Source organism: Garra rufa, chromosome 10 (genome assembly GCF_049309525.1).
Source record: "Garra rufa chromosome 10, GarRuf1.0, whole genome shotgun sequence".
In the NCBI taxonomy this organism is placed as follows: domain Eukaryota; kingdom Metazoa; phylum Chordata; class Actinopteri; order Cypriniformes; family Cyprinidae; genus Garra; species Garra rufa.
In genome coordinates this window covers 16,094,786-16,118,304 of record NC_133370.1, presented here as the reverse complement: position 1 = coordinate 16,118,304, position 23,519 = coordinate 16,094,786, and the positions used below count along the sequence as shown (strand labels likewise).

Genomic DNA, 23,519 nt, shown 5'->3' with positions numbered 1-23,519 from the left:
TTGCCGGCATATTAAATATTCAAATGTACACAGATCTCTTCCATCATACCCGTGAGTAATGCATCTCTCTCTCTCTCTCTCACACACACACACACACACACACACACACACACACACACACACACACACACACACACACACACGCACACACACACAAACTCAAACACATAAACACAGACTCCCAGCAATCTGCATACGCTTAATCAGAGCAGCATGCCACCCACCAGCCCACACAAACACACACGCGCCGTTCTGTCTGGATAATTATGCCTCTGAAAATTCACTTTGTGTTGATTAGTCTAAGAACAGTGAATAATGCTGTGTAATGCCAGCGTGGGGACAAAATGTTAAACGAATAGTTCACCCAAAGATTAAAATTCTGTCATCATTTACTCACGTCGTTCCCAACTGTATGACTGACTTTCTTCCGTGCAATACACAAAATGTAATCTCTGAAGAATGTTCTCAGCACTGTAATGAAAGAGAATGTAATGAATGTAATATCGGCGAATGCTAACAGGGCTGTCAAGCTCCAAAATGACAAAAACACGCCTTCAAAGTATGATTAAAAGTACTCAGTACCGCTTATTTTAACTTTTCTGAGGCCATTCGATAATTTTATGTGGCAAACAAGTCGAAATTGAAGTAATTAAATTAAATACATGAATTAAATTTTGAAGCATTCATTTAAGTTCATAAGATAACTCCTTGATAGCACACATACATCACAGAGACATCTATTTGACGTCTACATTTACATCTGGAAAACGTATTTTTTGTATTTGCAATACATCTATAGGACTTCTTCTATCAGATGTAAAATAGACGTCCATTAGATGTCTTTAAGATGTTTATGATTTCGAATGAATGTAAAATGGACATCTTACAGACCTCTGTCAGGTTTTTGTACACAGCAGATGCTTTCCAGATCAAGTGATCTTTGACAGACATCTTGCAGAAGTAAGTGTGCTTTCTGGGTTAATCTAATTCCTGCATAAATAAATACAATATAACTGGATCTCACTTTATAAATCATTTATACCATTGTCATACAGTCAACATTTGAAGTGGATCAAAAATCCTTCACCAAACCAAAACAATACCCGTTGTTGTCTTATGGACAACTTTGATTAACTTTTTGGATCTACTTCAAATGTTGACTACTATATATTTCCTTAGCCTTAAATGTACTGCAAAAAGCCCTATACAACTCTGACTTGACTTGACACTATTTGACGTCTACATTTACATCTGGAAGACATATTTTTTGAGTGTTTGCTCATCTGCAATATGTCTATATAGTCCCAGATAGCACACGTACGTCTGCAAGATGTCTGTTAAAGATATCTTGATCTGGAAAGCATCTGCTGTGTACAAACATCTGACAGACATCTAATAGACGTCTATTTGACATCTGATAGGAGACATCCTAGACGTATTGCAGATGAGCAAACACTCTAAAAAATACGTCTTGCAGATGTAAATGCAGACATCAAATAGACATCTCTGTAATGTACGTGTGCTATGAGGAGTAGGACATTTCCTATCAAATGTCAAATAGATGTCTAAATAGATAGCACACATACATCACAGAGACATCTGCATTTACATCTGGAAGACATATTTGTGTTTGCTCATCTGCAATACGTCTATAGGATGTTTCCTATCAGATGTCAAATAGACGTCTATTAGATGTCTTTAAGATGTTTATGATTTAGAATATACGTAAAACTGACATCTTGCAGATGTCTGTCAGATGTCAGTACGCAGCAAATGCTATCCAGATCAAGTGATCTTTAACAGACATCTTGCAGATGTACATGTGCTAGGTTAGATGTCTTTAAGATGTTTATAATTTAGAATGTATGCAAAACTGACATTTTACCAAGATAGCACACGTACCTCTTCAAGATGTCTTTTAAAGATCACTTGATCTGGAAAGCATCTGCTGTGTACAATCATCTGACAGATGTCTGTAAGATGTCAGTTTGACATACATTCTAAACCATAAACATCTTAAAGACATCTAATAGACATCTATTTGACATCTGATAGGAGACGTCCTATAGACGTATTGCAGATGAGCAAACACTCTAATAAATGTCTTGCAGATGTCAAATAGATGTCTCCATGATGTAGTATGTGTGCTATCAGGGTATTAAAACCATTGTTTTACTATAGTAACCATGTTTTTTGATTTTATTTGAGGTAAAGTGGTTAATTTTCATAAAGGTATAGCACACAAGACTATATTTGATACTTTTATGCTGATTTGTGTCATTTTTTCAAGCTTTAAATCTTCCATTCATTATAATTGCATGCAAAATGAGTGGCTGTAAATGATTCAAAATTTCTCCTTTTGTGTTCCACAGAAGAAAAGAAAGTCAAACTGGGTTTGGAACAACTTAAAGGTGAATAAACGATGACAGAGCTGTGAACTAAACCTTTAAATACTCACTAAACTCGTATCCAGACACCTCCCAGATATGAAACCTACAGATTTACACTTTGTTCCTTTCCTTAATCCTCAGCTCAAGGCATTTTTTTCTCAAGGACAAAGAGTTTTTGCACTGTTTGAGAATCAATGAGTTTCTAAAGCGCCGCTCCACTCTTGGTTTTTAAAGCGCAGAAATGACCGCAGCACATAACTAACATCCCTCAGGGGAGAGAGAGAGAGGGAGCGAGGGAGACTCTGCAGAGAGAAACCCAGCACCAACTGCACACCGCGGAGATGAAATGAGTGAGCGAGGGAGGGGGAGAGGTCGCAGTGCAGCTTTACATGGAAACAGTTTCTTCTCAGACAGGCAGGCATGACCTAGCTTACCAAAAAGGGCCCTGACTGACCCATTCACACACTCAGCCTTAGGCTTTGTCCTCTTTATCCACACATCAAAGGTCTCTTCTTCTTATCTGCAAAAGGCTTCTTTCTTCAGTACCTTTCATTTTTATAATGCGCTCCTTTTTCTGTCATCTCATGGTTTGTAATTCAGGGCAATATTAACACAGAGGGTGCAAAGGTCATGTGTAAATGAGGGTAGTCATAGGTGTGAAAGAAAGAAAGGGTTTGTACCTGTCTCTGTTAAAATGATCCGCTTAGACCAGTTTCCATGCCACTTTGTGCTGGTTGATCTTACTGGTTAAGCTGAAGGTTTGAGGAATATTAAATTGTGAATGCAAATAAAGATATTTTGCAGATATCCACAGTTTTTTCTATATGCATATGAAGACTTGGACTGTCCAGGACTTGGACTTGGACAAAAAGTACTGTCAAAATAGTACGGATGACATTTGAAATCAATGACGTTTGCACATCAAGTGTGAATAATCACTGAGGTCAAACCTAGCATAATGCATTTTGAAAAGCCATATTCAAATTTAAAGTGCAAAAGAGATTTGCTAGCTATGAAGCTACTTACAATTTTTTATTTTATTTTATGCATTTATAAGATGCTTTTATCTAAAGTGATTTACATTTAACTCAAGGTACACATTGATTTTTTTTCATCAGTTTTTGCTTTCCCTGCAAATTCTATATTGTTTGAGCTACAGGAAAGCTTAAACTTCACTTAAAGGTGCCATAGAATGGAAAACTGAATTTACCTTGGTATAGTTAAATAATAACAGTTCAGTGCATGGACATGACATACCATGAGTATCAAACACCATCATTTCCTCCTTCTTATATAAAGCTAGTATTTGCAAAAGACCACCGAAAAATAGGTAAATTCCAACATAACACCGACTGTTACGCAACAGTCCCGGGATCGTTAATAGTTACGCCTCCAACATTTGCATCGCCCAATCATCACTAACATCAGCACATCAGGTAAACAAGGCAATCCATTGAAGGGACACGGTTAGCTTAATGCTAGCGCTAGCCTGTTACATTGCAATACATAGGATTTCACTTACCACATAAACAGAGAGATGACTGCGCTGATGATGGTGAATGATGGAGAAATAACTGCGCTGATGATGGCGAATGATTTACAGATCTGGAGAATCACTGACGAGCAGCTCAACTTCTGTGGTAAGAAGCACTCCCTCTGCATTGTAACTTTACACAAAGCACATGCATCACAGTATGAGCATCATGAGACTAAAATGTTGGCGATTCAAAACGGCAGATTCAACAAACCGCATATTAAAAGCGGCTAGAGCTCCTAATTAAATATATATTTTTATCCATGTGCGAGCTATTGAGCTCTGTGAAACAGCCAATCAGAGCGGAGCTCATTAATATTCATGAAGCTTCCAAATAAGGCAAAAACAGAGCCTTTCATTCTAGGGGCAAAACCTAGGGTTGTAAATGGACCCGTAAAACCATTTCTGGAGATTTTTGCCCTTTCCTATGCCATATAGTTTCTATGTAGATATCAGAGAACAATTTAAAATATTCTCTCAATGCATTCTATGGCACCTTTAAAGGAATAGCTGACCTAAGAATGAAAAAGTTAAAAAGTTAAAGCTAAGTTAAAATATGAGTTGATTGATTTGTTTCTTAGAGACACAGCTTTTCACTTCAGACATTAATTGATGGACTGGAGTCATATGGATTTCTCTGATGCTTTTATCAGCTGTTTTTGGACTTTCATTCTGACGGCACCCATTCACTGCAAAGGATCCATTGGTGTGGAAGTGATGTAATGCTAAATTTCTCAAAATCTGTCAAATGCTTTAAAAAATTTGAACTAGTTATTTAAACTTCAGTTAGTAGAGTTAAAGTACAACTTTAGAATCATTTTTAGAATTCAGTAACCACTTTATTTTTGTCATTTTTAGAGCACAATGACCCCACTGCTCATTCTTTTTTGTAATGAAAGATATTAAACTTCTTTGTGTGTTATGGACAAAAGAAATTCATACAGGTTTGATCTGAACAACGTGAGGGTAAATAAATGACAGAACTTTACTTTTGGCTTGAACATGTACCAGTCAAAAGTTTTTGAACAGTAAGAATTTTAATGTTTTTTAAAGAAGTCTTTTTGCTCACCAAGCCTGCATTTATTTGATGTACAGTACAGAAAATTCAGTTATAACGTGAAATGTTTTTACTATTTAAAATAACTGCTTTCTATTTGAATATATTATAAAATGTAATTTATTCCTGTGTTCAAAGCTACATTTTCAGCATCATTACTCCGGTCTTCAGTGTCTCATGGTTCTTCAGAAATCATTCTAATATGCTGATTGCTGGGGAATTATAGAAATGAATACTTTTATTTAGCAAGAATGCTTTAAATTGATCAAAATTGATTTATGTTACAAAAGATTACTTTTTCAGATAAATGCTGTCAAAGAAACGTGAAAAAATAACTGTTTTCAACATAATAAAACCAAATCAGAATATTAGAATGATTTCTAAAGAATCATGTGACTAGAGTAATGATCCTAAAAATCTAACTTTAAAATCACAGGAATAGTTTACATTTTATAATATATTAAAATAGAAAACAGTTCGTATTGCAGATGAGCAGAAGAGTCTTCTTTAAAAAACATTAAAAATCCTACTGTTGCTGCAGTGTCTTAAATAGATATGCTACATATAGTCATCAGTCTTTTCAAAAGATGTATTATATAAGGTTATTTGTATGTACGTGAATGTCTGCGCCTGTCTCCTCTAAGCAAAAAGCGACCGTGCTCTAAACTCTGTGGGTTCCTGAGAGGTCATAGCGGGCATTGTGATGACAGAAATTGCTCCTATTGGAAACACTTTCCTCCCTGGGGCGAGCTCTTCCTCTCTCTGTGAGGCTTTCTTTTCTTTTCACTATCTTTCACTCTCTCCTCTGTCTCAAAGAAATCTTCAACTTCAGTCTTTCTGATATGGAGCGAAATAAACAAGAGGCAGGCACGGCAATCTGCTGTTCTGAATGAGATAGGCAGGTGGCCAAACTAGAGCGGGGTCCTGTAAACACAAACACAAACATGACAAATAATGTTCAGCAGTTTTTTATATTTGTTTAATGGGCCGGAAACCAATGGGGAGCTTAGTGCTAATTTTACGCTTTGTTTATTCTAATTCTATTAGAGTGGTATCTTTCATGTTTTCTATTAGTTGCGCGTGGGTTCTCTGGCTAAATCCCTTTTAACCTCTTCAATCTTTGTCTTCAGATACTCCCACCTGCATATCTTTACTTATTGTTCTCTTTCTGTGTCTTTGTCTTGTTCTTCGTCTCCATCAGTCTGTCTTACAGCGCCGTCAGGAGTCCTGGACGGACAATGGAACTGTCTCTGTGTGGTTCTGACAGGAATATTAGAGAGAACGAAACACGGGAGCAATTTTGGAAAATATGATTGGCCGAATAAAGCATCAGTGCAGTGGAGGATGAAGTAGGAATTCAAGGAGAGACATGGGAGGAGTTCATTTGTTTACCCATACTTCTCCCTTTTCATTTCCTCCTTCACTAAGCATTAGACGACTAAAACGTTCCCTTTTTCCTTTCTAGCACTCTTCCACTTTCTTTCTCAGAATTACACTTTATTGCTCAGAGCTCACCAGACTTAAAAATCTTAATTTGCTCACTTCTGTGGAACATAAACGAAGACATTTTGAGAAACATCTCAGTGTTTGTTTGTTTTTTTCAAGTCATTGGGCTTAAATTTTGATTGTCTCCCAAAATATATATGGGCCATTCTACAGAGTTGGTGCAAACTACTGTCCCACAACAAAAAGCACATTTAAATAGCATTTAAGTATTCAAATCGAATAGATGTTTATTACGATCATTCTGTTATCTACTGAAACTCACCATAATATTTAAAATATTAGTAAACTTAATATACATAAAATCATACTTTATTGGGTACTTTCAGTTGGGACGTGATCCCGAACCCTAATCCCTAAATTTCAATTTATGGAAATTATATTGAAATAATTGTTTTAGTTTTTCCATAGTTGTTTTTAAAAGTAGATTTTTGATTCTTTTAAAAAGTGTTAAAAAATATATATTTTATATTTTCTTTGTAAATTATGGAACTTATAGGTTCAAAAGTATCTAAAATTGTCACTACTGAAAACATTTGGTGGAGTTTCAATAGTGACATCTTTGTATCCTTTTATCCAATTGCCACTACTGAAACATGTCATCATTGTTTTGGTAGTGACAAAAGAGAACACATAATCCTCATATTTGGGGAAAAATAAACTAAATTTTAGTACAGTTATGTAATTTGTTTTGTATTTTAGTATGTTTTATGTTAGAGTTAAAATTCTGTAATGTGATGTGGTCACTACCAAATCATTACTGTCACTACTGAAACATGGAATGCTTTGTCAAAAATAAAATATACTGAATTATTAACTTTGAAATCAACTTTTTGCCTTTTACAAAGAAAATTTTGATTCAAAATACAACAAATCTCAAAGTACACTTGAAATATTGTTAAAAATGTAATTGTTACGAATTACATTTTTCAATAAAGTAGCAAACAATCTATATGTAAGCAAAATCTTAGTAGGTCAATATAACCCTTCTTATTAAATTATTATTACTGTGTTTTGGTAATGAAAAATTTGGGGAGAGGACAAATATTCCAAAACTTTCTGAAAACAATTTACAATATAAGAATTAACTGCACAGTTACTAGAAATGTGCACCTTGGATATAATACAATTTGCATAGATACAAATGTTTTGGAAAAAAGACAATTGCAACTCTGACTTTGGACCAATTCTGTAGAATGGCCCATATATTTTTTAGCAGAGCAAAGTCATGCAGGCTGAGTAAATTATAACAGAATTTTCATTTTTGGGTAGACTGTTTCTTTAAGTTCTAAGTCGGTCTTCTTTGCTTTGACGTTTCTTCTAAAATTCTTTAGGAGAAATAAAAACTCTACACAAAATGATAGAATTACTATCAAACAGGTGTAAACTGAAGTGAATTAGGCTAATTTGTCTGCGTAATGGCGAACGCCACTCCCATGTGAACTATGTACGAAAGTTAGCGGAAGCTAGAGATTATGGTTCACAAGATTTTAAACATAGATATTTTTCTATCTTTTCAGAAGGCCTTTATGATGGATGGATGAACATTTTTTGGGCTTCAAAATCCCAACACCCATTCACTGCTATTAGAAAGCTTGAAAGAGCCAGTACATTTTTTTAATATAACTCAGATTGCATTCATCAAAGAAGTAAGTCATATACAGGATGGTTTAAGGGTGAGTAAATTTTCATTTTTGGGTGAACTATCCCTTTATGTATGCCTGACAGCAAAACTGATTCAAATACAGTACTGCAAATTCTGCGAAACTATGATCATTTCTTTCATATGGTTTCTTTTTCTCTCTCGTTTTCTCTTAACCTAAGGTTTTTATCTTGTATACTGTCTCCCCTAGTCTATGTCTTACTTCCATGTCTCTATATCTCTCTATATACTGTCTCCCCTCTCTGGACACTAGTTTAATCTCCCTTCTCCTTTCTGTCTGTTTCCCCTTTCCAGTTTTCCCTTATCACAGTAACACATCCCTGGCCTAAAATCCCTCCCAGGCTCACCTGCAGCCAGAGCTTTTTTTTAACACTGACTTCCCCACACCTGCCAGGCCTGTCACAACGACAATCCCCCTCACTTTATTCTCTCACACACACACACACACACACACACACACACACACACACAAACTTGCATGATCGCAGGGACCCAGTACAGTCGCTGTGACATACACACAAATGAGACCCGGGAAGCTGGCATCAATGAAACTGCTGGCTTTTCCCAGTGTCTGATCACAGATCCAGATCTGAACAGAGCACACACGCAATCAGCTGGCTTCCCAGCAGCTCGGAAATAGGGCTTCAAGCCTTTTAACTATAACAGGCAACATGAAGTTCAAAACGAATGTCGTTATCTCGTGGAGCATCACCTCAAAACCTGATTAGCTGAGATTATTCTATATAAAATGATCCTGATGATTGCATTACAGAGACAGTTTACACAGTAATAAAGATTCTGTCATCCTTTACTCAGCCTTATGTTGTTCCAAACCTTGTAAGCTGTTATATTTTCAGTCAGGGCTTTTCACACTGCTTGTCTTATCCTAGCTCAACTTCATGCATTAAGTAGTCAAGTTGGACAGGTCACGTGTTATGTAGGTGAAAGTACCGACCCAGTGTGTACAAACGCCCTTGACAAAAAAAAAAAAAAAAAGGTAAAACAAGGAGAAAATGAGTTATTTGCCCTACCCTACCTTTTTGAACTGAAGTACACAGACAAAGAACTAACCACGCATGACCTTTTCAATGTGATTATGTAATCCGTGAAGTCACGGACGCGCATCGCAGAGTTAGTGCAAGACAAGCAATTGTGGTTAAAAAGGTATGTAAATTTGTATTTTTTTTTTACAAAATGACTGATCGTTTCGCTAGACAAGACCCTTATTCCTCATCTGGGATCGTGTAGAGCCCTTTGAAGCTGCATCGAAACTGCAGTTTGGACCTTTAACCCATTGATCCCCACCGAAGTCCACCAAATGGAGAAAAAAATTATGTTTTTCTCATTTCTTTTCAACTTGAGGGTGAGTAAATTATCAAGATATTTTAATTCAGGAGTAAACTAATCTTTTAAGGTGATAGAAATAGTATTTTTACATAAGCAATTATATGTTTTGACTATTTGTACATGTTAGAGGAGGAAGCCACATGCTAAAAATGGACCGACAAGGAGTGACAACTCTCTTATAAATAAACCAACTCACAGGTGTTGAATGTCACAATCAGCACAGGCGGGATATATAGAGCCTGGCACCAAGATTATCAGTAAAAAGGACTTAAAGGTCCACCTCTTTTTTAAAATAGCCAATAGCGTTTCATTTATATTTGCTCAGGCCAGAGCCATTGAGCTTGGTAAAGCCGCATTTGATGACAGCTTATTACAGCCACAGTCTAATACATATGAAACCCTACAACAAAATAGTGATCATAATCATGCTGAGGATGTGTAGTTTTGTTGCGCATATGATTCGCTCCGTGCGATCTCGTCTCTGGAGCCAAATTCTGGAGTAGACTGTGCGCGCTGCCACACAATGCAAAACCAGACCTCATTTGCCCCAATCCCAATTGCCCCATATTTACACAGTCTGTAAAAAAAAAGTACAATTTTGTCGTTGTTTTGGAGCAAACTAGCTTATAGACAATCTTAAAGGAGAAGTTCACTTCCAGAGCAAAGATTTACAGATAATGTACTCACCCCCTTGTCATCCAAGATGTTCATGTCTTCTTTCTTCAGTTGTAAAGAAATTATGTTTTTTGAGGAAAACATTTCAGGATTTTTCTTCATATAGTGGACTTCTATGGTGCCCTGAGTTTGAACTTCCAAAATAAACGATCCCAGCTGAGGAAGAAGGGTCTTATTTATCAAAACAATCCTTTTTTTTTTTTTTTATCACAATTTATAACCTTTTCAACCTCAAACGCTAGTCTCTCAAAACTCCCAAGTTTCATTTCATTTTCTCCCTCAACTTCAAAATTGTCCTACATCGCTGTTTTACCTTTTTTGTTAAGGGTGTTCACTTATGTGCTCTTTCCAAACACTGGGTCGGAACTTCTGCAGTGATGTAGAATGATTTTTAAGGGATTTTTGAAGTTGAGGGAGAAAATACGAGTGACAAGACGAGTGTTTAAGGTTAAAAAGTATATAAATTGCAATAAAAAATATATATAAATATAAATATAAAAATAAATATATAAATAACCAATAGTTTCACTTCTACCTCGGCTGGGATCATTTGCAACCACTTTTGGGATCGTTTGAAGCCACTTTTAAACTGCATTTTGGAAGTTCAAACTCTTGGCACCATAGAAGTCCACTATATGAGGAAAAAATCTTGAAATGTTTTCCCCAAAAAACATAATAAAGAAAGACATGAACATCTTGGATGACAAGAGGGTGAGTGCATTGTCTGTACATTTTTGTTCTGGAGGTGAACTTCTTTGAAGGGTAACATATTAATACTAAAAGCCAAAAAACTTTAATTTTGATTTCATGGGGACTTTAACTTTTATTCTGTACAGCTATAGAAGTTTTGGAATATGTTGTTCTATGGACCACTGATATATGTTTTTTTTTTTTTGTTGTCCTGTTTGGAGCTTGACAGCCCTTGGTGACTATGAACTGTCACTGTATGACAACAGCTTCTAAAAAAACTTCTACTTTTGAGTCCTACAAAAAAACAACAACAACAACAACAACAACAACAACAACAGCATTTGGGTCTGGAATGACATGATGGTGAGTAAACAATAACAGAATTGTAATTTTTGAGTGAATTATTCCTTTAATTTGTAACGATCGGCCTTATCGGTAGATGTTACAAATTTACTAATGCATCATGTGCCGTTTCAGGTGATGTGAAGATGCCCTCAGGCGAACAATGACAGTGAGAATCTTTATCAGTGAAGAAAAGGCTCTTAGAGATGAGTGCAGTCTCATGGGGCTCCTGTGTGTGGCATGCACCACACGGCGTGCCAGCGTAAATCACGCTCTTTTCTCTCGCAGCCTGTCTGATCAGCGTCTCGCGCACGCACGAGTGCGAGAGGCTGCACAGACTTTGATGGGGCTGATTCAACATTGACTCACATCGCCTGTACAGCACAGACACTCGTTTTTGGCCTTTTGTGGAGGTTTTTTTTCTTCCACTGGAGCAGATCTCCTCACGACACCTGGCAGAATGAGTAACCTACCCCTCCTACACCAGGAACATCATCTGCTCTATGAGGCGTCTTCTGATCTCTTCCCACCTTCTATGAACCCATGCCCACACACACAAACACACTTTTTCCTGCTGAAAGGACCAGCATAGATGCTACCAGCATGCATTGTGTATTGGACGCAGGTCACCACTATTGTGCTGCCGTTCCCACCAGGCTTCTTAACTAGCTTAGCCAGCAAGACTTTCTCGGTCAGCCTGCTTCAATGAGAAAGACCATGCTGGTTGATAACCTTCACTACTGTAGCCATATTAAGCTGACAGCCTGCAGTCGAGTTTCTATGGGAATGTTGAGAAGTTGCCTTAAAGGGATGCAGATGAAATGCCCAAAATGTGCATTTAAAAACAAATATGCTTGTTTGAGGATCAAATCAAAGGATCAAATGTAGGCTGGCTTCAGATGGGGTTTTCTTTCCCCATATTCCCAGTTCTTCCCACCTTATTCAGAATGATCACGGCCTCTTGGTTGGCTCCGGTGATATTAAAGGTGTCCCCTGATTCTCCATCCAGAATGGTGTACTCCAGCTTGGCATTGTCTCCTAAGTCGGCATCTGTTGCGGAGATCCGACCCACCTCCGCCCCTGGCACCGCCAACTCTGACACAGAGAATAGCCAGGAACCTGAGAAAGAAAAAAGATTTGGAGAAAAAGATGGGATGGGAAGAGAGACACGGAGACAGAAAATCAATCATTTAGCATCCTCATACATCATATCAATTAGATTTTCAAAAAGCTTTAAACTGATGCATCTCACATTTCATGTCATATCAATTACAAGTTTCTCTTTTTGTCTTTGGCTATTGATTGGGACCCAGTGTTAATCTTGTTCGTTCTTTGCAACAGATCTTTCAAATGCGAATCGTGAGGATAATTAAGTAATTTACTGTTAACGAAAATATGACAGGAAAAAATAACGCTATCTGCAAGATATTTTTGCACTAACAATGCTTTTTGAAGAAGAAATGTCTAAAGCTACCTAATCCAAATGCATTTACACATATAAGATATACAGCAAAAACATTCAAATTTAGAATTTTTTGCTATGTAAAATAACTGTTTTCTATTTGAATATATTTTAAAATGTAATTTATTCCTGTGATTTCAAAGCTGAATATTTAGCACCATTACTCCAGTCACATGATGATCCTTCAGAAATCATTATAATATTCTGATTTACTGCTCAAAAAACGTATTATATGTTGAAAACAGCCGAGTAGATTTTTTTCAGGTTTGACTGATGAATAGAAAGTTGAGAAGAACAGCATTTATCTGTAATCTTTTGTAATATTATAAATGTCTTTATCATCACTTTTGATCACTTTAAATCATTCTTGCTAAATAAAAGTATTAATTTCTATGATATAGTGTATAATATTACAAACGCTTTTTGTTTCAGATAAATGCTGATCTTTGGATATTTCTATTCATCAAAGAATCCTCAAAATAATTTACTCAGCTGTTCTAAATATTGATAATAACAGCAAATTGAACAGCAAATCAAGATATTAGAATGATTTCTGAAGGATCATGTGACTGGAGTAATGATGCGAAAAATTCAGCTTTGAAATCACAGAAATAAACTACATTTTAAAATATATTCAAATATTTCAAAATTGTACTGTTTCTGCTATACTTTGGATCAAATAAATGCAGGCTTGGAGAGCAGAAGAGACTTCTTTAAAAATCTTACAGTTCAAAAACTTTCGACTGGTAGTGTATAACTTTTATCTAAAAGTAAGAACTTTTAGAGTGTTAGATAACGTCTGTTTAAAATAAATGCTGTTAAAAGTCTTTGTATCCATTAAATGATCCTAAAAATGTATTATGTTTCAACAAAAACAGCATTGATAATAAAGCGTGTCTTAAACACCAAATCAGCACATAAAAATGATTTCTGAAGGAAATGACACCGAATAATTGAGTAATTTCAGCTGAAAATGCATCTTTGCCATTACAGAAATAAATTACTATTGTATAAATAAATATATATATATAGGCCTGGAGGATTATCGGTGCTGATATTAAGCATTTTTATGGTTATCAGTATCAGGTATTTTCAAAACCGATTTGCCTATAAAATAATTTTAGCAGTGTATATCAGTTCAAAATATCAGTTATTGGCTTACCTGTTCAGTAATAATCTTATAGGCTCTGAAAAACACATATCGGTTGACCCCTAATGTGTAAATTTGGTTTAATTTTTATTTTTAACTTTATTAATAATTTCATCACCTAAAATTAGATGGCAGTTTAGTCACAGTCACAAAATCAATAAATATTTTTTTTTTATACATTTAAAAAAAACTTATGTTAAGACAAAAAACAAAATTTGATTACATTTAAAAACATACTTTTGTTAATAGACAAAAACTAGTTCACACTGCCGTAGACAAACAGAAACATTTCAAACGCAAAGGCACAGCATATTAGTAAACAAGAGTCCGATTTTATTGTGACATTTATAAACTAAGAAAAGTCAGGGAGGAAGGAAGGATAAAGAGTAATGGTCCAAAACAAATCTGCCTCCATCAGAGTTGTATATATAGTGAACATTTATTCCACATGTCACAACCAGGGACGTTACACACTACATCTCCATTAGACACCTTGAATCCTTGACACAACAAAACAACAGTCTAAGATGAAAGTCAAAGCTCATCACCATCTCCCTATATCAACAAACTGCACCCAAATTTGCAGAAATATAACAGCAGCCTTTCAAATCACTCCCTCAGTAGTGTGCATCAGTTCTGCATCTGAAAGACTTTGAATTTCGGCGCTGACTGGCATGTAGTCGATGTCCTGCTGTTCTTTGATGAGAAAGAGGTGGCTGATGGGGAAAAAGTCTCCAGCACAACAAGTGTTTGAGGATTCAACTTCAGAGTGGCCACCGTGTCATTCCTCGGACTTTAAAACGCTCTGTCACTTCTGTCAAGCAAATGCACGCGCTTCCACTTAGAAGATGTCGCTTGCGATTCGGCGCACTTGAGGCAAAATCGAGCAGAGCTGTTTGCATTGGGATTTAAGGATTTGGCACAACAGGAAGTCAAACACAGACACACACATTACTGCATGCTCAAGGTCACGCATTTCAGTAAAAGACGAGACGCCCTGTGGACAGGAATAAATTATGTTTTAAAATATAAAATAGTTATTTTTTCAAACTTGTATATATTCAAAGTTTAAACATAACTGTTTTTATGTTTTTTTTTTTTTTTATTCTAATTTATTCCTGTGGCAAAGATGCATTTTCAATAGAAATTACTCAAGTCCTCAGTGTCACATTCTTCAGAAATAATTGTATATGTTCATTTGGTGTTTAGGAAACATGTCTTATTATCAATGTTGAAAAGTTGTGATACTTAATATTTTTGTTGAAACCAAAATAGATTTTTAGGATCCTTTGATGAATAGAAAGTTCAAAAGAACAGCAGTTATTTGAAATATAATTTTTTGAAACACTGTAAAAGTCCTTACTGTCACTTTTGATCAATTTAATGCAACCTTGCTAAAAAAAAACAAAAAAAACAAAACATAAAAACATTAAATATTAGCATAAATTTAATACAAAATATGTGTATATACCACAAAATCAGCCTCTTTTTAAGTTTTAACAACTTAATCTTTGCCTAAACATTTTTGGGTGGAAAGATACAACATAATTAATTAATATAAATTTAACAAATATATTTCTAGCAGAGTTGCCAGGTTTTCACAACAAAACCCTCCCAATTGCTACTCAAAACTAGCCCAATCGAGTTTTGAGGAGTTCCCCCTGGTAAAATTTGCATTCCAGTGGCTAAATACCACATCACTGGGGTCACTTCAACCTGTGGGCATGAAAAACAACCCACAGCAACAGTGTTAAAGTAGCCCACTTCCGCTGGAAAACTGCGGACTTGGCAACGTTGATTCCTAAATCAAAAAAGTGACTGAATAAGTCTTGCGACTTGATTGAAGTGAACATAAACCGCAACACAAAAACATTTAACAAATACATTTCTAGCAGGGTTGCCAGGTTTTTACAACAAAACCCTCCCAATTGCTACTCAAAACTAGCCCAATTTAGTTTTGAGAAGGTTCCCCTTGGTAAAATTTGCATTCCAGGGGCTAAATATCACGTTATTAAAAATAAAGGTAAGATATTCAGCTATTTAGCCTCTGGAATGTGAATTTTACCTGGGGGACCTCCTCAAAACTTGATTGGGCTAGTTTTGAGTAAGTAGCACTTGGGAGAGTTTTAGAAATGTTTTTGTTAAATGTTTTTCTGTTGCGGTTTATGTTCACTTCAATCAGTCACAAGACTTATTCAATTACATGATTTGTTAAAGCTAAGTCACTTGTAAAATTTGCTTGTAAAATTTGCATTCCAGGGGCTAAATATCACATTATTGAAATCACTTCAACCTGTGGACATGAAAAACAACCCACGGCAACCGTGTTAAAGCAGCCCAATTCCGCAGGAAAACTGCAGACTTGGCAACACTGACTTCTGAATCAAAAAAAGTGACTTAGCTTTAACAAATCATGTAACTGAATAAGTCTTGTGACTTGATTGACGTGAACATAAACCGCAACAGAAAAACATTTAACAAATATATTTCTAGCAGGGTTGCCAGGTTTTCAAAACCCTCCCAATTTCTACTCAAAACTAGCCCAATCGAGTTTCGAGAAGGTTCCCCTTGGTAAAATTCGCATTCCAGGGGCTAAATATCACGTTATTGAAATCACTTCAACCTGTGGACATGAAAAAAAAAAAAAACACGGCAACAGTGTTAAAGCAGCCCAATTCCGCAGTAAAACCACAAACTTGGCAACGCTGATTTCTAAATCAAAAAAGTGACTTATCTTTAACAAATCATGTAACTGAATAAGTCTTGTGACTCGACTGAAGTGAACATAAACCGCAATAGAAAAACATTTAACAAATACATTTCTAGCAGGGTTGCCAGCTTTTCACTAAAAAAACCCTCCTAATTGCTTCTCAAAACTAGCCCAAAACTAGCCCAGTCGAGTTTCGAAGAGGTCCCCCAGGTAAAATTTGCATTCCAGGTGCTAAATATCACGTTATTGGGGTCACTTCAACTTGTGGACATAAAAAACAACCCATGGCAACAGTGATTAAGTAGCCCAATTCTGCAGAAAAAACGCAGATTTGGCAACACTGATTCCTAAATCAAAAAAGTGACTTAGCTTTAACAAATCATGTAACTGAATAAGTCTTGTAACTCAACTAAAGTAAACATAAACTGCAACAGAAAAACATTTAACAAATACATTTTTAGCAGGGTTGCCATGTTTTCACAACAAACCCTCCCAATTGCTTTTCAAAACTAGCCCAATCAAGTTTCGAGGATGTCCCCCTTGTAAAATTCGCATTCCAGCCGCTAAATATCACGGTATTGGGATCACTTCAACTGTAGACATGAAAAACAACCCACGGTAACAGTGTTAAAACAGCCCAGTTCCACAGGAAAACCGCAGACTTGGCAACACTGATTCCTATTTCAAAAAAGTGACCTAGCTTTAACAAATCATGTAACTGAATAAGTCTTGTGACTCGATTGGACTGACGTAAATAGTTTATTTCTTCCCTGTCCTTTTTGACAAACATGTTATTTCAGATACAATAATCATACATAACGGTGTATCCATTTGTATCTTTTAGTTACAGTTTGAAAGAACATGATGTCTCTGATCTGAAGCTCTCCTCTCCTACCGCTCGCCAACAAAACCATTTGTCATTTTCCATGCCTTAAGACTGAGCAAACTCACTTCAAACACACGCACACACAATGACAGCTACCCGTCACCTCATAAATCACGAATCAGGACCGAAGAAGAGCAGGAAAGCGAACGGATGATCATCTTTTTCCAAAGCAGCTTTAGCCGGCCAATCAAACAGCATGAAGGGACAAGATCAATGTTCTGTGACTTAGAGATATAGCACTCCCCACAGAGTCACTGTAATTGTGTTCAACGTACAAACGAAGTGGTACCACAGTGCTTGCATGAACTCCCTTTAAAGCAGCACCTTTACTTTAGGCCTCACCTCTGCCATGAGAAAGCCTGCTTGTTTTATTCTTTTAATTCATTAAAAGCCACTCTAATGGGGCTGGGCTTCCTAGGGAAGGAGCAGGGATTGGCCGGTATGAGTCAGCGCCCAATGGGAGATTAAGAGCAGAGTATTTAGAGCTTTCAATGATAGGCAGATGGAGTTAATTAGCAGGTCTGTGGATGAATACAGGTTCAGCTCAGTAAATAACATAGAGCACAATTACCTCAGGTCTACCGAGCGAGATGAGTGAGACTCAGTGTGGGCAAGACTGCATGTGGGCAAGCAAAAGATGGATTTTGAAAAGAAATGCATTTAAATGGTACAATGATTTCTCGATGGATGAATAGATGGAGAGGGCTGTATTGTTTGTAAATGAGGGGAAAACAGCTTGATTCAAAGATGTAGCGATTATAAACAGAGCCGAACAGAGACGCAAAAGCAATGCTATAAGAGAGAGAACATTCAGAAGACAAAAAGAAAAAGAAAATATGAGAGAGTAGAAGAAGGAAAAGAGAAAATAGGGGGCTTTATCTATGGATGAGGCTTTATGTAGCTGTTGAAATGAGACCTCTGAGATGGGAGAGTCATTAAAAAAGTGTCTAGCTGGCTAAAGCTCAAGCGCTGGTTGAAAATTAGATCGAATAAAATCTGCATCCTTTTAGGACGTCCATCACGGTGGCACTTATGGAGGCAGGGTGTTAAATGAAGGATGTGGAGAGAGAGAATTGACAAGGAGCAACCCTGTCACTTTACTGCCCTACGCATCAACTAGTTAGCCTCTGTAGATGTCGGAATTACACCATCTGAATCGTGCTAGAAATATATAGATTATATTTTTAACAATATAAACATTAATTACTCACCCTCATGTCATTCCAAACTATCACGTTCATATTTGGAACACAAATTAAGATATTTTTGATGAAGTCCGAGAGCTTTCTGACCCTGCATAACCAGCAACGCAACTGATGCATTCAAGGCCCAGAAAGGTAGTATTTCAAATAGTCCATGTAACATCAGTGGTTCAACTGTAATGTTATCACCCTATGAGAATACTTTTTGTGCACAAAGAATACAAAAATAACATCACTTTTCAAAAATGTCTTCTTTTTTGTGTCAGTCAGAGTACAATGACGCATGTGTGTGGCGCTGCTGACGCAGGAGTCTGGGTTCTGATATAGAACCGTGGTACTGTCATGAACATGCATCGAAGACTGACACGAAGAGAAGAAATTGTTGAATTAAGCTGTTATTACACAAAAAGTAATTCTCGTAGCCTCATAAAGTTAAGGTTAACCACTAATGTCACATGGACTATTCAACAATGTCATTGCTACCTTTCTAGGCCTTGAATGTGTCAGTTCCATTGTTGGCTATGCAGGGTTGATCAAAAATATCTTAATCTGTGTTCCGAAGATGAATGAAGGTCTTACAGATTTGGAACGACATGAGGGTGAGTAATTAATGACAGAATTTTCCTTTTTGGTGAACTATTCCTTTAGAACATTAGAACCATTTTGATAAAAAATAAAGATGTACTTTAAGATTTTAAAACACTAGGCGTGATACACTTGCCAACTTTGTTAATAGTATTACAGAAGGCTCAAATGTTCACTGACGCTCCAGAAGGAAAAACCATGCATTAAGAGCTGGGGGTGAAAACTTTTGAACAGAATGGATGTGTACATTTTTTGTATATTTTGCCTAAATATCATGTTTTCATTTAGTACTTCAGAGGCTACAGAACAAAGTTACATGTTTCCCAGAAGACAAAATAAGTTAAATTTACCCTGATCTTTAAATTCAAAAAGTTTACACCCCCATGGCTGTTAATGCACTTTTTTTTTTCCTTCTGAAGCATAAGTGACCATTTGAACCTTCTGTAATAGTTGCATATGAGTCACTCAGTTGTCCTCAGTGTGAAAAGATTGATCTCAAAATCATGCAGACATTGTTGGAAAGGGTTCAAATACACAAAAATGCTGAAAAACCAAAGAGTATTTTTCCGAAGAACAGCAGGCAGTTTAACTGTTCAGGACAAACAAGGGATCCATGAACAACTACCACTAAACAAAAAAACACAGATGTGGATCATTCAGGTAACAACACAGTATTAAGAACCAAGGGGGTGTAAACTTTTGAACAGGGTCATTTTTAGAAATTCAACTATTATTTTCTCTTGTGGACTGTATGTAAACATATTTTATGTGAAATATCTTATTCAAGTACTAAATAAACAATAACATGCATTTTGTGTGATCCTTCTTATTTTGGTAAAATAATTAACATTTAGCAGATTCTGAAAGGGGCATGTAAACTTTTGACCTTAGCTGTATGTAACCATCATACACAACAAGATTTTCTATGAAATCTGTCATCTCAAATCTGCAGACTGGCTCTGACTTTCAGCAACTAGCATCAACTTTTCAGACTGTAAACTGGGGTAAAAATCTGGGCAAAAGTCATCTAGTGTATTTCAGCCTTTAGCAGTTAAAATAAGACTTTCTGACACTTATCAGGCAAAGTCATAGTCCAATTAAAAAAAATATATCAGGGCTCGAAATTGCGACCGTTTTGGTCGCATATGCTCCCAAAATTTAATCTGCGCGACCTCAAATTATATTTAGGAGCATTTGTGTGAGTGTGAGAAATTGTTGTGGTGCGACAGGGTTTTGTTTCTTTACAAAACTTTCGCTAGCCTAACTACTGCACAGACTGCTGTGAGCTGATGCAGTGACAAGTTCGCCGTTCTCTCCAACATTACATAACCATTTAGACTTTATCTTTACATTATTACCTTTAATGCAGATTTTAGATATTAGAAAATAAACATCTGGTTCATGTACTCATATTTTCATTCATTCTTGTCCCTTGCTAGGCAAGAATGAATATATAAAAAAAAGGCTTTCAGAATCAGCCCATTTGCTTGTAAAACAGAGGAATCAAGACTGGCGCATTACTAAAAAGAAATTGGGTGCTCCTAATTTTTTTTTTGTTGCTCCTAAATTTTTGAAGTTGGGAGCACCAGTGCTACCAAGTAAAAAAGTTAATTTCGAGCCCTGTATATATATTGATATATTAATATATTGATGTTGATATAGCACTAGTGATAAACAGGTGTAGATTCCAATATATTTGTTCTTAAAATGTGCTTTTATTGCTTAAAGTGCAAAAACAGGTGCACTATGGAAAAGATGTAATAAAGAGTGTGGAAAAGAACTGCAAAATGTGCCTAAAGAAGCCATACATTCTGATGAAATAGAGAGCTGTCATTCCATAAAGCTAAGAAGGAGGAAGAAAAATGGAATAGAAGGCGTAGTTCATCAAAACAGCAAGCAATTAATAAAGACCCACTGAGATGATATGATTATGCAGAGCTTTTTACATGGTATTTGCATCCAGGTCCAGCTGTGAGGCTTAATGCATTGTAGAAGTGCTTTAGCTCACATCATGAGAATGGGCGCACAACATCATGGGATTGAAAGAGGGTTAACACCGCTCACTCGTGCCAAAAGGATACATTCAGCACAGCAAGGATTCAGCACAGGGGGAGTTAGCTAACTGTATATGAATACATCAAAAGACTAACTGGAGAAACACCGAAAGTGAAAACGAGAGGCAGAGATTAAGAAATTGGTGTGGCAGCAGTGAGTGAGAACTCAAAGAGAGAGATGCGTGGGAGATGGGCAGTTATCCCGCTCCTCAGAATGAAAGGACTGAAAACGCAGGGGGTGCAAAAGCTAAAGGGAAGGAAAGAGAAATCAGAAGAGGTGAATTAAAGAAAGAGGAAAGGTGAAGACAGACATGAGAGAGATAATGTGAGGCCAAGCACTTGCGTGTGGATGTGCATCTGTCATCCATGAGTATGTGCTGTTGCGCACGATGGAGGCATGAAGAAAGTTGAAGTACAAAGGGGGCGGGAGACATGTCTGTGGGCAACGATTATGCCGTCAATTGAAGCAGAAAGCGTTGAACTTTAGATGAAATATTAATAAACAGCCAAAATAAGCAGGCAAAGAAAATGAAAAAGGATTAAAGGAGGCTAATATTAACTACTACTATTTTAATTACGCTCTTCGAGGATGTGGAGCTTAATTAGAGAGTCAATTATTGGAATTATTTCTATTATCAAACTCGTCCAATATTATTTGCATCACTATTTTCTGCCGTTCTGCCAGGGAGTTTAATCTGCACTAAATTAGGAGGACTTGGCTGGAAACCTCCATTTACACAGCATGCACCAGACTGGGCCAGACTGGTCTAGATCACCTTAATTAACACCGGATGGCTCTATAATCACAGGATAAGAGAGAAGCTTTGTCTGAACTTTGCCTGCTGTAACCCTGAAACACATTTTAGTTCTTACAGGCTAAGCTAAATACACGCTTCAGCTAAATACGCCCAAGGAGTGCAAACTGCTTCCTATAACATCCTATTATGCTAACGTCATTTTGACAGTAAAAGACTGTAAAGATGCTATACAGTAAAACCTGTTAATTGGTTAAAAGTTTCTGTACCATATGCGGTGCATGACTGATTACATTTAATATCATTTCACAGTAAAGTAGGGTTGAAATCAGTTTTTTTTTTAAAGTGAAAAAGAACAAAGTCATTGTATAATTTACAGTAACAAAAAACGTAAATTGACATTCCCAGAATTTCTTGCATGCACTTCACATTTGATGTTTTTTTTTTTCGATTAAATAACTGTTTCTTTGTATTTTTTTTCTTTTTAGATGTATACATTAGGGTTTTATCTGACATCTAATGTTGTTAAAATGAATTGTCACAAGTTTGGAGTTTTTTTTTTTTGTTTTTTTTTTGAGAAAAAGAAAATGTATCCTTTTATTCAGCAAGGACTATTTAAATTTATCAAAAGTGACAGTAAAGACATTTACAGTGCCACAAAAGGTTATTTTTCAAATAAATGCCATTTGTTTGAACTTCCTATTCATCAAAGAACCCTGAGAATAGAATAGCATGGTTTTCACAAAACACTGATTGGCACAACTGTTTTTGACATTGATACGAGTAAGAAATGTTACTTGAGCACTAAATCAGCATATTAGAATGATTTTTGAAGGACTAAAGACTTATTTTAAGAATTTATTTAATCACAGGAATAAAAGACATATTGAAAATAATTTAAATAAGTTCTGTTAAATTGTTTTACTTTACTGTACAGTAAATTTCAGCAAATAAATGCAGACGTGGTAAACATATAATATAATATAATATCATATAATATCTCACAAAAGTGAGTACAGCCCTCACAGGTTTTTAGCAACCATTTTAGCATATCTTCTCAAGGGACAATAGTATGAAACTTGGATATATTTTAGAGTAGTCAATGTGCAGCTTGTATAGTAGTATAGATTTAATGTCCTCAACATTAATGTACTCAACATACAGCCATTACTGTCAAAATAGCTGGCTACAAAAGTGAGTACAATCTAAGTGATAACAGCAGTATGTTGTTTAACCATGCAAAGTCACATATCCTATTCATCATGTTTATGTTTTTGTCTGCTTAACAGGACCATACAATAGTGTGTATCTTGTATTAGATCAGTTAAAATAAGGTGCTTTAAGTACAATTCTCTCATACTGACCACTGGATGTTTAACATGGCATCTCATGGCAAAGAACTCTCTGGGGATTTGAGAATTAGAATTGTTGCTCCCCACAAAGATGGCCAAGGCTATTAGAGGTCCAGTAACACCCTGAAACCAAGTTACACCACAATGGTCAGGGTCATACAG

The 23,519-nt window shown here is 36.2% G+C and overlaps 1 protein-coding gene across 1 annotated transcript in view; it reads right to left on the bottom strand.

The window, feature by feature from the left end:
- cdh24b (cadherin 24, type 2b) overlaps window positions 1–23,519 on the bottom strand; it is a 223,490-nt gene that overhangs the window by 36,103 nt on the left and 163,868 nt on the right. The window contains exon 6 of the mRNA XM_073849380.1: window positions 12,139–12,320. Coding sequence (XP_073705481.1) covers window positions 12,139–12,320 — 182 coding nt within the window. The remainder of the gene's footprint in view (window positions 1–12,138; window positions 12,321–23,519) is intronic.